We start from the raw sequence: 16589 nt of genomic DNA on the forward strand, positions 1-16589 counted from the left end.
CCTTATTGACTTTGGACTGAGGGAAGAACTTATTTAGAAATTTAGCAACCACATCATCCCAGACTGTCAGACTATTCTCTGGAAAGGAATTCAACCACATTTTTGCATTACCAGCCAATGAGAATGGAAATAAGCTGAGTCGAATTGCTTCATCTGGAACCTGATGAATCCTCACTGTATTACAGATCTCCATGAAAGTAGCCAAGTGAGTGTATGGATTCTCGTGGGATAATCCATGAAATTGATTGTTCTGCACCAGATGAATAAGAGCTGGCTTCATCTCCATGTTAGCAGCATTCACCACTGGTCTTGCAATACTGTTGAAGTGCAGAGGTCCTGAGAAAGTATTATAATCTGCAAGAGTACGTCTTCCTTGCCCAGAACCTTCTCCAGTGCGATTATCTTCCATTTCTTCTTTTTCTTGCCCTGATGAAAAGTCCAGAATTTCTTCAGAAATAGCAGAGGATTCTCTGGATTCTCTACTTTGTCTCCTTCTTCTACTGTTGTTCCTTCGAGCAGTTCTTTCAATTTCCGGATCAAAAAGTAGATTTTCAACCTGTTCTCTGCTTCTCATACAAAACACAAACAAAAAAGAAATAATCCAAAAAGACACAATTTCTACAGATGATAACAAATATGCACAAGAATTCAAATACGATCGCAATAAAAACTTAAAAAACATAACTAAAATCAACTAAACCAGATAAACAACAAACAATCAACGAAAACAAAAACAAATCCCCGGCAACGGCGCCAAAAACTTGTTGAGACCTCGGCAAGTGTACCGAATCGTACAAGTAATAAACCGGTAAGTCCGGAAATCGTTTTCCCAAGAGATTTGTTTTGATTCACAGAATGATTAAAGTTTACTAATTTAGCGATTAAATTTACAACAGAAGTAAGATTTGCATACAGATGAAATTAAAGTGGTAAAAACAGATGAATTAAAGTTCACTGGGGTTGATTTTCAAGTTCATCACTCAAGTAATTTTTCTACTAACACAATTCCTCAAAATTAAGCATCAACATCCTAGGCGCATGCAGTCCTGATCTCTCAGATGACCGTTCAGAATCATTCAAACTAAATCCTAATCTCTTAGATAATTCAGTTATCAGATTTGCCTTAATCACAATGTCACAGATGACTAAGAATTTCCTCCTATGTCTAGGACTCGAAATCCTTTAGCAGTTCTATCCTAGGTCCGCGGTCTCATACATTTCTCAATGATTTAACCGTTCAAATAGCTCAGATTCTCATCATAGGCATGAATAATAAAGATAGAACACAAAATTCATACAAGATCATGCATTAATATAGAAATTACAAAGAGTTTCAGAAATGTACTCTCAACCCCAGTGAAATGGAGTTCTAGCTACACATATACATCATAGAAGCGATAAAGGATGGATTGGATGGTAGAAAGTGGTGAAATTCCACTCCGGAGCACCCAAAACGAGCATGGACACGAGCTGCAGAGTTCCCCCTGGCTTCTCCCCTCCAGAACTGACTGGTTTCTGCCTCTGGATCGCGTTTTTAAAGAAAGGACCTTAAGTGATTTTTCGCTGGGCGACGAACGTACGCTCGCTGGGCGAGCTGGCTCGCTGGGCCACTGGTTCCTGCTCGCTGGGCCACTGGTTCCTGGTCGCTGGGCCACTGGTGCGCTCTGGCTGGGCCACTGGCTCGCTGGGCCACTGGTTCCTGGTCGCTGGGCCACTGGTTCACTTCTGGCTGGGCCTCTGGTGCGCTCTGGCTGGGCCACTGATGCACACAGGGTCTCTTTGATATTATCCAATCCTTATTCTATTGCAAAAATAAACACACAAAAGCATCAAAACACACATTTAAACATTACAAACTATACTTACATCAACAATTATATATTTTTCATGAGAATTAATACTAAAACTTACTCAAAAACACAACATTTTAAGTAACAAAAGCAAGTAAAATTTACACCTATCAGATCCCCAGTGGAGTTGCCATTTGTCGCAACCGGAATCGCGACGGGACGATGACCCAAAAAAAGAGAAACGCAACGAGTTTGAAAAAAGAGAGATTCCCTAATGGAGTCGCCATCTGTCGCAACCGGAATCGCGATGGGACGACGACCCGAAAAAAAGAAACGTTTTGAAAAAGAGTTGATTTCCAGCGTTCGATCCCCAGCGGAGTCGCCATCTGTCGCAACCGGAATCGCGACGGGACGACGACCTAAAAAAAGAAACGTTTTGAAAAAGAGGAGATTTCCAGTGTTCGATCCCCAGTGGAGTCGCCATCTGTCGCAACCAGAATCGCGACGGGACGACGATCCGAAAAAAGAGAAACGCAACGAGTTTGAAAAAAGAGAGATTCCCCAATGGAGTCGCCATCTGTCGCAACCAGAATAAACTATGGTGGCGACTCCAAATCTTTTTTTTCAAAACCGTCGTTCCTTTTTTTGGATCGTCGTCCCGTCGCGATTCCGGTTGCGACAACGGGTATGCAGAAGTGTCGCTCAGCAGTAAAATGGCACCGAGCGGTACTTGCAGCTTCACTTCTTTTGCACTGTTTGTGTCCTTTTCTGATTCCATCTCCATCCCTTTTCACTTCTTTCATCAATTCCATCTAAAAACCTGCAAAAACAAGGGAATCAAGCATAAAACCTGTCTAACTCTATTATTTTCAATAATTCAACAAAATCATGAGTTCAAGCTAATTTCTAAGGCATAAACGTTGTAATTAAAGTCAATTTTAAGTATAAAAATAACAGTTTTTCAACTGTTATCAACTATGCAGTCAACGTAAGAGACAGTGGACACAAGTAATTGATGAGAATTGTATTTGTCATTGGTGAAAGTTGATTATTTTTTATTGAATAATATTTATTTGTTTAGGGTTGTATGTGAAATAATTGAGCAGACCTTGAGCACAACTTCATGTTACACTTTAGCGCCAACCAAATATGTTGATAACATGGTAAGTATTATGTGACAGTGCTTTGTGTTTGATGTTGGTGGTTATGTTAATAATTTCTACAATTTTCATTGCATAGGTGGTGTTATTTGCTTGTACAATTTTTATGTACTTTGAAAAAAGGTTGTTCGGTGTTGTTAAGAGGATTCATTTCAGTCCATTATACGCGGTAAATAAAATTTGTTATCATATCATATATTTGATTGTACAAATTATGTGTAAGTCATTTTGGATTAATGAATTTGAAATTGTCCACAACATCATATTTTCACTAATCATAGGAGACGTCCACAAAATCGTCATGTGTTTACTCTTCATAATTACAACACCTATTTGCGTTCTGATCATTTTGGATTTTGAGACATTGCCACATCTGACCTTGTGAGTTAGGTTTAATTTGTAATGACTATGTTTGCCCACTTTTATTTGTTCATGTGATGACATTTGATTTTCTTTGTTTGTCGTTGTTTATGCCATTTGTCCATGATGATCATTGATGGTGCTATTCAGTGAAACTTAATACATTATAGATATTTGTGATTGACTCATTGGGGAGGGGTATCAGAGACTAGAAAAGGATTGACACAGATGTTGTAAGATTGCACAACTTCTGTTCAAAAATAAATTGCTTATTGTCATTTAACCCTTTATTGTTTAACTTGTTATTGTATTTCTTATTTGGTTGGCTAAAAATCTTCAACGATTTTTTTGCATCTTGTACAATAGACCGGAAGGGAGTATTGGCCCTTTGTCTGTTCAACAAGCAAATATCCCCTCCCAACCAAACTTGTAAGTTGTTATAACCATTGTCTTTAAATATTTGGTGTTGTCATTAATGTAGGTTGTGAGAAGTGCTATATGTTGTGGTTGTATTTTTTCAAACATGATTGTGGAGTTATAATGTTAAAAGCAATGGAAATTTGGGATGGAAAGGACAAATACAACAAGAAAAGCATGCCTCAATATACAAATATAGGTACCATTATGATTGTTAGATAAAATTGATGATTGTGTTAATTTCTAAAGTGCAAAATGTTGGTTTCAGGTGGAGTTGCTTAGGATTAGAAAGAAATATGTATGTGAGTGGATCCTCGACAACGAGAACATTAGAAGAATGGAAGCGCTAGCGGAATATGGAATGTTGTAGGATTGTTTATATATGTACAGATTGTGATTGTAACAAACAATGTTTATATATGTACACATTGTATCAAACAATGTTTATATATGTACACATTGTTATTGGAATAAGATGATAGCTTTTGATTACTTTATGTGCAATGTAATTTTTGTTCCGTTGTGTGTGTTTTCATGAGAAAGGAACGCACAATATTAATAAGTATTTTAAATGAAGGCAATGGTTTACCAAGTTAATTAAACTCGTGAAACTTGTAGAGGAAAAAAACACAGAAGTAATCGATTACAACTTGTTGGTAAAAGATTACATGAGTAAAATGTGTGTTTTGTACACTCACTTACACTACAGGAACCAGCTGTGCTAACCTGGGTGACCATTGTCAAAATTTGTAACTTTCTCACATAAGTCCAGTGGTCTTGACTTGATTCTGGTGTTTAAGTGTCATTAGAAATTGGAAATTCATGTTTGTTGAGCCCATGATGGAGGAAAGGAACATTGTTTGTGAGATGAGCAACTTAGGTGAAGTGCTGAGACTTGTGCAGGGAAAAACACAGTGGTAATCATTTACAACTACCTGGTAAACGATTCCGCGAGTAAATTGTTGAATTTGTACAGAAACTTGAACAGCAGGAACCAGTTGTGCTAACCTAGGTGACCATTGTCAAAATTTGTAACTTTCTCACATAAGTCCAGTGGTCTTGACTTGATTGTAGTGTTTAAGTGTTAGTAGAGGCTGAGAAGTCATGTTTGGTGACCCCGTGATGGAGGAAAGGAAGATTGTTTGTGAGATGAGCAACTTAGATGAAGTGCTGAGACTTTTGCTGGGAAAAACACAGTGGTGATTGTTTACAAGTGGTTGGTAAACGGTTACGCGAGCAAATTCTTGATTTTGTACAGAAACTTGAACTGTAGGAGCCAGTTGTGGTAACATGGGTGACCATTCTTAAAATTTGTAACTTTGTAACATAAGTCTAGTGCTCTTGAGTTTATTCTGGTGTTTAAGTGTCACTAGAGGGTGAGAAGTCATGTTTGGTGACCCCATGATGGAGGAAAGGAAGATTGTTTGTGAGATGAGCAACTTAGGTGAAGTATTGAGACTTTTGTTGGGAAAAACACAGTGGTAATCGTTTACAAGTGGCTGGTAAATGATTACTCGAGCAAATTCTTGATTTTGTATAGAAACTTGAAATGTAGGAGCCAACTGTGGTAACCTGGGTGACCATTCTCAAAATTCTCAAAATTGTTGTTTTTAGCTACTTAATCTCATTCCACAAATTAAACAAGCAACGTGGCAGATACTTAAGACGGAAGCTGGTAGAAGAGCTGGCCTCGCCATTTACCAGATCAACAAAAAGTTGACGTCGTCCACTTTTAAGGACTAATATTACATGTTTCAATACTATGAGCACTAAAAGCCATCAAAGTTTTAAGTAGGAACTAAAACCAAGAAAATCAGTGATACTTAAGGGACAAAAAATATATTTAACCCATATATTTTTATATCTAGAAATATATTATAAGTTATATAATTCATAAATATATTCTAGATTAAACCATATGAAATAGATTATTAGATAATTTACAACTATATTTTGAATTGTACATGTTATTAAATTTTCAAATTCAAAAATACATAGTAGATTATACAATTAAAATAAATTTATGAATTATGTAAAAAAAATCAAGAATATATTTTCATATTTGAAAATGTAAACTAAATTATATAATCTAGAATAAATATATAAAATATATTAGAATACTTTTTTTGAATTTATAGATATATTGCAGATTGTTTCTGGTTTTACAGTTCACAAATCTGAAGTTTGAGTATTCTAGAATTTTTCAACATTCTCATGGAGATAGAGGAAAAAACCATTGGGTGGAAAAATCAATTTCCCACATTGGATCATACCCAAAAATTTATTAACAAAGCCTCACGCATGCATCTATAAAGATGATGCTCGTTTTAAATATGTAGTGTCTTAAGTTTTAGAATGAACCAAGGAAATCACAATTAAAATGTCAATCATTATTGGAAAAAAACTTTCAGGAAAGACAAGTCTATGCATAACATTAATTTTGATTTCTGAATAATTTGAATTTATGAATAATTTGAACCAGGAAAGACAAACCCATGCTAATTCAAAGTTTTTTAAAAGAATAATCATTGATCAACAATTGCATACTTATACCACATAGGCAGCAGTGATGCTGTTACATCAGTCATGAAAAGAGGTTGTACGTATGATAAATGAAAAATGCAACCAAGTGCTTTATTTTAAAACGTAATTCACTAAACACGATTGTAAAATAAATATGGGCAAAAGCACAATTAGCACAAAAGGAGTTAAATTTATTTTAATAATTTATTATGTATTTCATTTACAAAAATAATATTAGGAACTTAAAATTTATTTAGGCTTTAGCATTATTGCATTTAATTAAGTGTTTAAAATAAAAGTGATAGACAGACTTTAAGTTTACAGTAAATAGATCTGCTATATCAGAATTTGTTCTAAACCTAATAATGAATAAAGAAATAGAGGCTTCATAATTATAGTGTTAAAAAAATTTCATGGAAGTGTAATTTGTTACATGAAAGGACTACCAACAGGAAAAGTAGTTCATACACCACTATTAAACTATCCCTACCATTAAACATAATTAAAAGAATTCGTTACCCGATATAAATACATCTGGAATGTCAGAAATCTTTTCCCAGTCTTCGCCTCCTTCTTTGTTGCATCGCTGTTCCAGCAAAGGACAGTTGATTATACTAAGATCTAAAATTGATTTGGGAAGACCCTCCTCTGGTAAGCATTGGAGGTTGGGACATTTACGAAGGCTCAGTGATCGAAGAGATGAGAGTTCTAAGAGACCCTTGTAGTTCAGTTTTTTTAGATTTTGACAATCTTCTATTGTTAGTTCAGAAAGACAGAGTGGAAGCAAACCTTCATCAGGAAAACATTCCGCCTCTACTTTTTCAACCGTTAAACTTCTCAACGAAGGACTGTCTCCTAAAGCTCTTTTGAGTGAGCCAACAAGTCTAAAGCAATTATTGAGTCTGATGTATTTTAGATTTAATGGCAAACCTCCTTCAGAGAACGACTCAAGTCTTGGACACTCTTCTATCACTAGCGTTGAGAGAGATGGAAGCAGCATATGCATGTTTGCAGGCAATGATTCAAATTTAGGGCACTCTTTGATTTTCAGATGCCAGAGATGATTGTGAACATGATTCTGTGAAATCATCTGTAGATTAGGAAATCCAATGAGTTCAAGAGTCAGGAGTGTTGTTGGGAAGAAGTCAAGTGGAAAGATCCTTAGAGAGACACAGTCATCACTTATTGACTCCCGAGGTGAACAAATGGACAACTCTTCAACTCTTACAGCACTGACAATCAAAGCTTCAAGTTGTTCGCAGTGAATCACTATTAGAGCTTTTAAAGCAACAAACTTTGGCAGGTGTCCTTTCAGCTTGGGACAATACTTTATTGAAAAATCTTGTAGACATGGAAAAGCACCTGTCACAGCTTGGCAGTCCCACTTTTCCCATTGCCTCATATCGGAGAAATACAATGTTTCAAGGGATTTAAACGAAGAAGAGTTGTTCCCATGAAAATCAGCATCAATACTCACTATCCCATCAAGTCCTGCAATGCTCAAGTGCTTGAGAAATAGAATAAGTCCAAGCGGAGGTAAACGTTGGCAAGATTCACATCCCTCCAACTTTAAGGACACCAGATTCGGTAATGAATTATGAAGTAACCAATCTGGAAATTGTTTACCAATATAGTTCCTTATTGACAACCCTTTCAAATATTTTGAAGGACGTAGATTCTCAATTACATCCTCAGCTTTTTCCGAATCAACAGAGGAGCTGCCAACGAAATTCCATTCTAACCGTAGTTCCACAAGGTGTGGTTTGTTCTTCAAATCAACTTCTAATGCATAGGAGGGATTCTCAATATTCTGCAGATCATCAATTGTTAGACTTCCATGAAGATCGAGTTCTCCTAATTGCTGAAAATTGAGAATTTTCTCAACATCAATTGCCCTTACAGATACTTGAACATTCTTCAGCTTTCCCACATATGCTCCCCAATTTTTCACTTCAATACCTACTAATTCAAGACGACGCAGATTGTCGAGTTGATGTAAACATGGGGGAAGCTCCTTTAATTTTCGACAACAGTTCAGCTGCAGTATTTGCAACTTGTAGAGTAAACTTATTGAGTCGGGTAGTTTTTCTATTTTAGTGAAGGATAGATCTAATGAACGAAGATGCTTAAGATTTCCTACAGATTTAGGCACCTCCGTAAGGCTACGACAATTACACAAAGATAAGACACGTATTAACTTAAATCTGGAGAACAAGTCATCTATGGACATCTTGCAATCCCGACCCCAACCCAAACTCAACCTTGTTGGCATAAATGTATGCAACTTTTGAGTATCAATCGAACTCCCAAACCCATCAAAACTTGAGTCTGAAAATGAACAATGACGGGTTGTTTTGGGTATACCTTTTGGTTCATCAACTCCTAACCTTATGCATATGTCTTCACAGACGTATTTTGCCAAATCATTTAGAAGGTCATGCATGATAAAACCCCTCTCTACGAATCTTGACTGTTGAAAGAAGGACCAAGATAATAGATCATTGCAATATTCTTCACCAACTTCTTTAGGACTCTTTTTCTGTAGAGGGTTTTCTAGGAAATTTTCAGCCATCCACAATTCAATTAACCACTCCTTGTGAAACCAATAACCTTTGGGAAATAAGGCACAAAAAGCAAAGCATTTCTTCAGATGAGAAGGAAGGTGGAAATAGCTCAGTCTTAAAGCAGGGAGTATATCACTTTCATTTTCTGAAAAATCCCATATCTCACTCTTCATAATACTTTTCCATTCCGAAAGAGATGATTTATTGTATAATAAACTTCCCATAGTTTTTAAGGCTAAAGGAAGTCCATTACATTTTTCAACTATCTTCTTACCAATCTCTATGAAGTCTGAGTCTGGTTGGGGATTACCATTTTCGAATGCATGCTTTGCGAACAAGTCCCAACAATAATCTTTTTCTAATACCTGCAGGAGGCGCTTTTCTGATCGCATGGTAACAGCAACCTTCTCACTCCGTGTAGTGACAAGAATTCTACTGCCCTTGCCTCCGAAAACTAAGGGCTTCTGCACATCTTCCCATTTAGATGGTCTTTCGTTCCAAACATCATCCAAAACGAGAAGAAATTTCTTTCCCATAAGTTCTTCTTTCAGTCTTTTCTGAATTACTTCCTGCTGTATGCTATGATCAGTGGAACCAGTTATTGTGTCAAGAATTGCTCTTGATACTTTGAGAACATCAAATTCCTGTGGAACACTGACCCAAACTTTAGTATCAAAGTTAGCTTCTTCAAGCCTTGGGTCGTTGAATACATGTTGGGCAAGAGAGGTCTTACCCATCCCACCCATGCCCACAATAGAAAGTATAGATAGGCTGTTGTGAGTGTCCGATGTGAGCCAGTTAAGGACAAATTCTTTGTCATCATCTCTGCCAAAGATAACACTGTCATTTGGCAAAGATGTATGTGTTACTTTACTACCGGATCCTGATCCAACCCCAACACCACCACCCTTTTTCAAACCTAGAAGATCGCTTTCGATTGCAAGTTCTTCTAGGTCCTCAATGACTTTTTCCCTCATGGAATCAAATTCAATTTCAAAGAAAGAAGAGTCGAGGGAATTCCACACCTTCTTAGATGCACTCTGAGACTCAGCTTGCACTTGGGTTTTGGAGAGTTCATAATCTATCTCATCCAAGAGATCTTCTGCATCAATCACAACATCTTTGGCCCTGAGAAGCCAATCTCTGACACGTGGATCTGTGAACTGCTTTTGTTCTGCTTCAAACGCCACAACATCAATGGCTAGCAGCTTCATCTTCAAGTTGCTGAGTTGCTTCTTGTGGTTTTCTTGATGAAATATGTCGTAAAGTCGAGAAGCCAAAGTGTCGATTGTCCTCCGGAGAAAAGTAGAAACAAGAACACCGGTAACCATTTCTGCTGCCATGATAACAATAGGGAAGAGAGAGGATGAATGAAACTGTGAGATTTGAAGTGAAGCTTATGCCTTTGACTAGGTGCAGTGCAATGGAAATAATGTTAATAAGGTAATTTTTGAATGATGGCCTTGAATTAAGTTTGAACTTTTTCGTCAACAACCAATAAAGATTATTAAGTCTTCCGACAGCACTGTCATTCACATGTTGTACTCCACTACCATCAATGAATGAGTGGTTGTGTTAAGGTGTAGGTTTCCAACTTTTCCTATACTATCTAAGAATTGTCAATTATTAGGTACAACACTTGAAAGTGAATCGCAACCCCATCCTCCATGTCTTCGAGTGAATGGAGTAGAAACAAGAAAAAAAGAGAATGATTATTTCTTCGAGTGAATGGAGTAAATTAATTTATAATTATTTCTACATAACTATCACGTAACTTAACGTTTTATCTCTTCTTCGGTACGTTCTCATGTATCCCATGACGTACATAAATGCTTGTTGTTTCTCATGTAATAAAAATTAATATTTATCTTTCTACATAATTCTTTCTTCTTTTTTCTTTCTCTTCTCGTTATAATAATTTCTGTAAGTTTTTATTTTAACTTATACCGAAACTAAATTTTGTTTATGGTGGGAAAGCAACTTAGATATATGTGGTTGAAATATGCAACAGTCATTTTTTCCTAAAACCATACGTTTTTGAAAATTATTACTTAAAAATATGTGTGTATGCGTTTAAAGGATAATGAAAAAATTAATTTCATATAGAAAACAAGCTTCTAAAATATCTCTCTCCGTATCTAACACAATCTCTCAAACACTCAAATATATCTGGTCATTGGGTCATATTCAAGCACTAAGATAAGCTATGAGTCATTTTGCAACCAAAATCACATTCACATGTTTCCTCATTTCATAAATGCAAACAAATGACCCAAGAAAAGGCAAAGTCATTAGAACCAAATATCAGAATGATTTTACATCTAAACAAATAAAACTTCCTAATCCAAAACACAATGTATAAACAACTACATAACAAAAACTAAGAAATCATTATGACCAAGGTTTCCATCTAGATTGACCTTCATGTTGTTGTCCCTGTGACCACTGACTCCAAGTTGGGTCAAGATCCTGTGGTTGGTCTTCGTACTACTCATCATCATCATCATCACCATTAGTATCCTCATCAACAACATGTGCATCAACCCCCTTCCTAATGAGATGTAGGTCTGCCCTCATGTCAAGGAATCTGAGCCGCAAACGGGTTCCCAAACATAAGTGAATTACCAAACAAATCAAGAAGTCTAAGAGATAATTGATGCAAGTCATCCATGATGGAAACTTGACCTTGTCGAAGAGTCTGGTTCTGTAACCTCATGTATACCTGTAGAGCAAGCATCATATTCATGGCAGTCTGAAAAGTAACCTCAAAGAAAGATGAAGCACGAGAACAACAAGAAGAACTGCCACTTCGAGGTACAGGTAGAGGATTCAAAGCTAACTATTCAGGTAGAGGATTCAAAGCTAACTATTCAGGTAGAGGATTCAAAGCTAACTATTCAGCCAGTTAACACAGTTCTTAGCAAAGAACTTCTTATTTAAAGTTGACTGGAGTTGAGGCGCATAGTGGAGTCCAAAGGTACACCCCAATCTTTGCAAAGTGTAGTGATCAAGGCAGGAAAACCAAGCTTGCAAAGATCGTTATCAGCAATAGGGGTGATCTCCTAGGAAATGTGAGCACCCACATCCATGTCAACCCCAGTCATATCTCCTATGGCAACCTCTCGCAGATTCTTCCAATCGTTTACCCATAAGAATGACTATAAACCATAGGAAATTGAAACGAGTTTGAATACAATATTTTAGAGTTTAATAACTTACCTCTTCGCGAGAATGCAATAATGGAAGAAGAAAACCACGATAGAAGTTGTGAGAATGCAAGACACAATAATAGAGTTAGCGAGAATTCAAGTTGATAGAGGAAGCTTGAATTGTGAATTACTTAAGAGACAACACGAAGAGGAAAAATGAAATGCTTGAGAGAAAATGCGAGTAAGGATTTAAACATAGTATGTCGGATATCAAATTAATAAACATATATTATGACAAGTCTCCTATGACATAATTGTTAGCATAAAGATGAAGTATAGAAGTTTTGATGATGTCTCAAAGTCAAGATGGTTATTGCATTCTATACTCCTTCAATACTCATATAGGTGTCGAGTTGATCTTGTACTTGTCAAGGGGATGTCTGACACCAAGATTCCCTTGTGTCGAGCTTCATTTGTAGCTTGCTTTCCCCGAAGTCGTTTGTCGAGTTGGCTCGCATCTATTAGTGGAATCCAATCTTTTGCTGGCCGAGCTCCATAGCCAAACTTAGTTTTCTGGTGGTCGAGCTTGGAGACCAGGCTTTGTTCACCAATGGTTGGGCTTTAAGGACATGCTTTTACTCTTTGATGGTTTGGGTTCGTGGACGAACTGTGTTCTCTGGTAGCCGAGCTCGGGTGGTCAAGCTTCACGACCAAGCTATACTTTCTGATGGTCGGGATTCGTAGCCAAGTTGTGCTTTTTGGAAGCTAGGTCGTCTGTTGGCCATGCTCTATGGCCATTTGATGGTTGTGCTCTGTGGCAGTGCCTTGTTCATGCTCTAGGATGGTGAGTGCATTATGTCCTCCCCTTATACTCGGATAGGTATGAGTTGATTATTATGCTCTAGAATACCAAGCTTCCTTTGTGTCTAGTTTGGTGTTTCGAGTTGTCGATTGCAGCTCGACATCTCTTTCATTGTTTTGATGCTTTGCTTTGTAGGTTTCCTAGATGAATGATTCTTCCGTTACAACCTGGATCTTTATTTTGGGTGTCAAATTCGTGGTCTTACAATCTAGGCTTGATACTTATTTTAATCTCTATTTTCGTCAGTTTTGTTCAAAGTGGTCTCAATTTTTGTTATTTTTGTTGAATTTGGTCTTTTTATATAACGACGTCTAAATCGTTAACGACATAGTGTCCACGTGAGCCATTATGAATAAGTTGTAACTCTTTGACATACATGGCAACTTAAACAAAGGTTGACGTGAAAACTTGGTAATTGAATGTGGCCACATCATCATCTTCAACTCTCACCACCCAAAACCCAAGCCACCATCAGAACAATCACCCCATCATCAGACAACAACAAAAGTCATCAATCATCAGAACCCACCACCATCATCTCCTTCAACCTCACAAATCAACGAGCAACAACCACCGCGAGCCTATTCATTTTCATCGAACACCCTCGAGCAACGTGCATTTGAAAACCCAAACCCAGGTTTGTTTGAACCCCGTCACACTAGAGAACGTGAAAACATGAAACCTTCATTAACCACCACGACAGCCACTACAGCAGTTAGAGAGCACCGTGAAATCCCAAATCACAAACCCTAAATCGCAAGATCTTCTCCACCTGTTTCCATCTTCGTCAACCACCACATGACAACACAGCACCATCATGGGCAATCATCTTCACCTCAAACCTACAAATAGAGAAACGCAAAACTAAAAATCAGCAACCATCACAAATTAGAAAACTCAAATCACAAAACCATCGTGTTCATCATTGCAACATGTAAACCTACAAAGGAAAAAAAGAGTTTGTCTAAATCATAAAGCCATTTTTATCCCAAATTCACAAAACATTCCACCACATCACGATGAATCGCGAGTTTATTCAAGCACTTGTCGTGGTCTCCTGCGTCTTTCGAATAACAACCTCCACCACAGTAAAACCCTAAATTTCGGCTGAAGATTAAACTGCCACGTGGCAGTCCCTCATTGGACAGTTGCCACATATGTTAAAAAGTTACACTTCATTCAGTAATGGCTCACGTGGACATTGTGTCGTTAAGCATTTAAACGTCATTATAGAAAACGACCAAATTGAACAAAAATTACAAAAGTTAGGACCATTTTGATACCCAAAAAAGGTCGAGGACTACTTTGAACAAAACTGGTGAAAATAGGGACCAAAATAGATATTAAGCCTATAATCTAGTAACTTAATTACCTCCTTTTTAGTGCCATGTTAGTGGTCTTGGTTATAAGAAACAAATATAAATTGAAAATACATCTAAAAGAAACGAGTAGATACAAATGATTATTTGTAATATGCTTTTACTTCATGGTTCTCCAAGCTTTCCTTAGAGCTCTTCTAACTTATAGGCTCAGTTCTATAGATAGCAACATTGGTTGGGCGGTGTAGCTTGTGACATTTCTATCAGTTTGTTTCTATCTTTGCAGGGCAAGCTTCGAGGTTGAGATCGCACTATGCAGATCGTGTTCATCCTTTTGCAGGGCAAGCTGTGAGGCCAAGTTCATCCTCTACGGGCTGAGTTCTTCTTCTATAGACTACGCTCTAAGGCCGAGGTCGTATCTGCCGATTGAGCTAAGGGCCTAGTTTATCCTTTTTAGGTCGAGCTCTGAGGCTGAGGTCATGTTTATCGACCAAGCTAATGGGCCGAGTTCATCCTCTTCAGGTTGAGCTCTGAGGCCGAGGTCATGTCTACCATGTTGTTCTCTCAAAGTCTAGCATTGAGGAGGTCAATCCTGACCTTTACTGGACTTTTGATGGGTTGTCGGGCTGTGAAGCTCGGTTGGTCGAGCTTTGCGACTAGGGTCATGGAAATGAGGTCGTTGTTGAGATTCAAGGTGGAGACATCCTACTGATCTCATGGTGACCTCTAATCTAGGTTTCAAGAGGGGAAGAAAACGAAAGATAGAGGTTCTTGTTGGATAGAGGTGGCCATAGCTGACGATCGTCGCACCTTACACGAAAGAACCTCCAAGCACTTGTGCCTTCGTCTCCGTGATGGCTAAAGGTTGAGACTAAGGAGATGGATTTTTGCTCTCTTGGTCGGTTAAAGCTCCTGCAGGTTGATTTATTGGGCGCGTAGGGTGTTATCTTAACATGTTATTGTCAGTGTTGGATCTTTATGGTGTTGTGTGAGGATTGACGTAAGATGTAGTGTTGTCGTTATTGGCTAGTGGTCACTATGAGAATGTGAGGCAGGGGAAGAGCCCACGGTGGGCACCAGTGATCTTATCTAGATCTTGAGTGTGAAATTTACGGACAAGTGGCAAGATCCTAATTGTGTTAACAGTAAAAGAGTTAAGATCTATAAATAAGAGTGCGAGTGAACGTTCCAAGTGAACTCCTAGCGCCAACCGATAGGAGAGGAACATTCTTAGTGAATTGTCATTGCATAAAAAATCACAAGTCTAGGGAACATTCCAAGTGAACTCTTAGTGTTAACTGATCGGCGAGGCCCGTTCTTTGTGAACTCTCGTTGCATAAAAAATCACAAGTCTAGGGAACGTTCCAAGTGAACTCCTAGCACCAACCGATCGGTGAGGAATGTTCTTAATGAACTCTCGTTGCATAAAAAATGACAAGTCTAGTGAACGTTCCAAGTGAACTCCTAGCACCAACCGATCCACAAGGAATGTTCTTAGTGAACTCTCGCCGCATCAAAAATCACAAGTCTAGGTAACATTCCAGGTGAACTCCTAGCACCAACTAATTGGCGAAGAACATTCTTAGTGAACTCTCGTCGCATCAAAAATCGCACATCTAAGAAATGTTCTAAACGAGTCCCTAAAATTAACCAAGCAACGAGGAACTCTTCTCATGCACTCAACAACAAATTCTAATCAATCTACAAGATAATTAACCGCACGGTCTAAGCGCAAGCTGAGCAGTGACAACTTAAAAAATAAAGGCTAGTGAAAATTGAAAACAAAAGATAATTATATTCATTAAATGAGTCAAAAGAGGTCTATAATGGGTATTAGGCGATAGGTAGGTAAACATATCCTAAGGATTGTTTGCTGATGGATCACCATAAAAAAATACATAAACATATGTACTTCAGCTTAATGTAAGACCTAGTCTACAATATCGACTATGATATCCTCGACTATCTTTTTAGCTTGTCCCTCCTTAGCCCGAGCGGAACTCGTGCCTGTCGCCACCTCACCCTCAATGTCTTCATCAAGTATCTCATTGATCGGCACCAGGTTGCCATTATAAACATCCCTCATGAAGTCAAAACTAAATCCCTCGGTAGAGACATTAAACAAAAAGGTTATCTAGCAAAAGGCCTTCTCAAACCCTGAACGATGCTCAATGTAGATCACCTCATTCATCTCTCAGACTTGGACGAACAACTCCTCGGTGCGGGCAGCAAGCGTGTCCCTCTCCTTAGCCATCTTCCTCGAGAAGCTTGCCATTACAATTGGACAACTTAGTCATTTGTGCCTTCAAATTGCAGTTTTCCTCGCCTAAGTCATCATATTTTTGTTGAAGAACACAATCAGCCTCAGTGGCGTCCTACATCAATCGTCGACCCTCTTGGAAAAGAAGGTCAGACTTCTCTTGCTTGGCCTCAAACCCGAATGGG

General features: G+C 38.0%; 1 protein-coding gene across 1 annotated transcript; it reads right to left on the bottom strand.

Annotated features, from left to right (window-relative positions):
- Positions 1-6620: 6620 nt before the first annotated feature.
- Positions 6621-10391, bottom strand: LOC108340573 (putative disease resistance RPP13-like protein 1). Its single transcript, XM_052877858.1, has one exon. It carries the CDS (start codon positions 10155-10157, stop codon positions 6753-6755), a length of 3405 nt encoding a protein of 1134 aa, XP_052733818.1. The 5' UTR covers positions 10158-10391; the 3' UTR covers positions 6621-6752.
- Between the last annotated feature and the right edge of the window lie 6198 nt (positions 10392-16589).

The sequence above is a fragment of the Vigna angularis genome, chromosome 5 (assembly GCF_016808095.1).
Source record: "Vigna angularis cultivar LongXiaoDou No.4 chromosome 5, ASM1680809v1, whole genome shotgun sequence".
In the NCBI taxonomy this organism is placed as follows: Eukaryota; Viridiplantae; Streptophyta; class Magnoliopsida; order Fabales; family Fabaceae; genus Vigna; species Vigna angularis.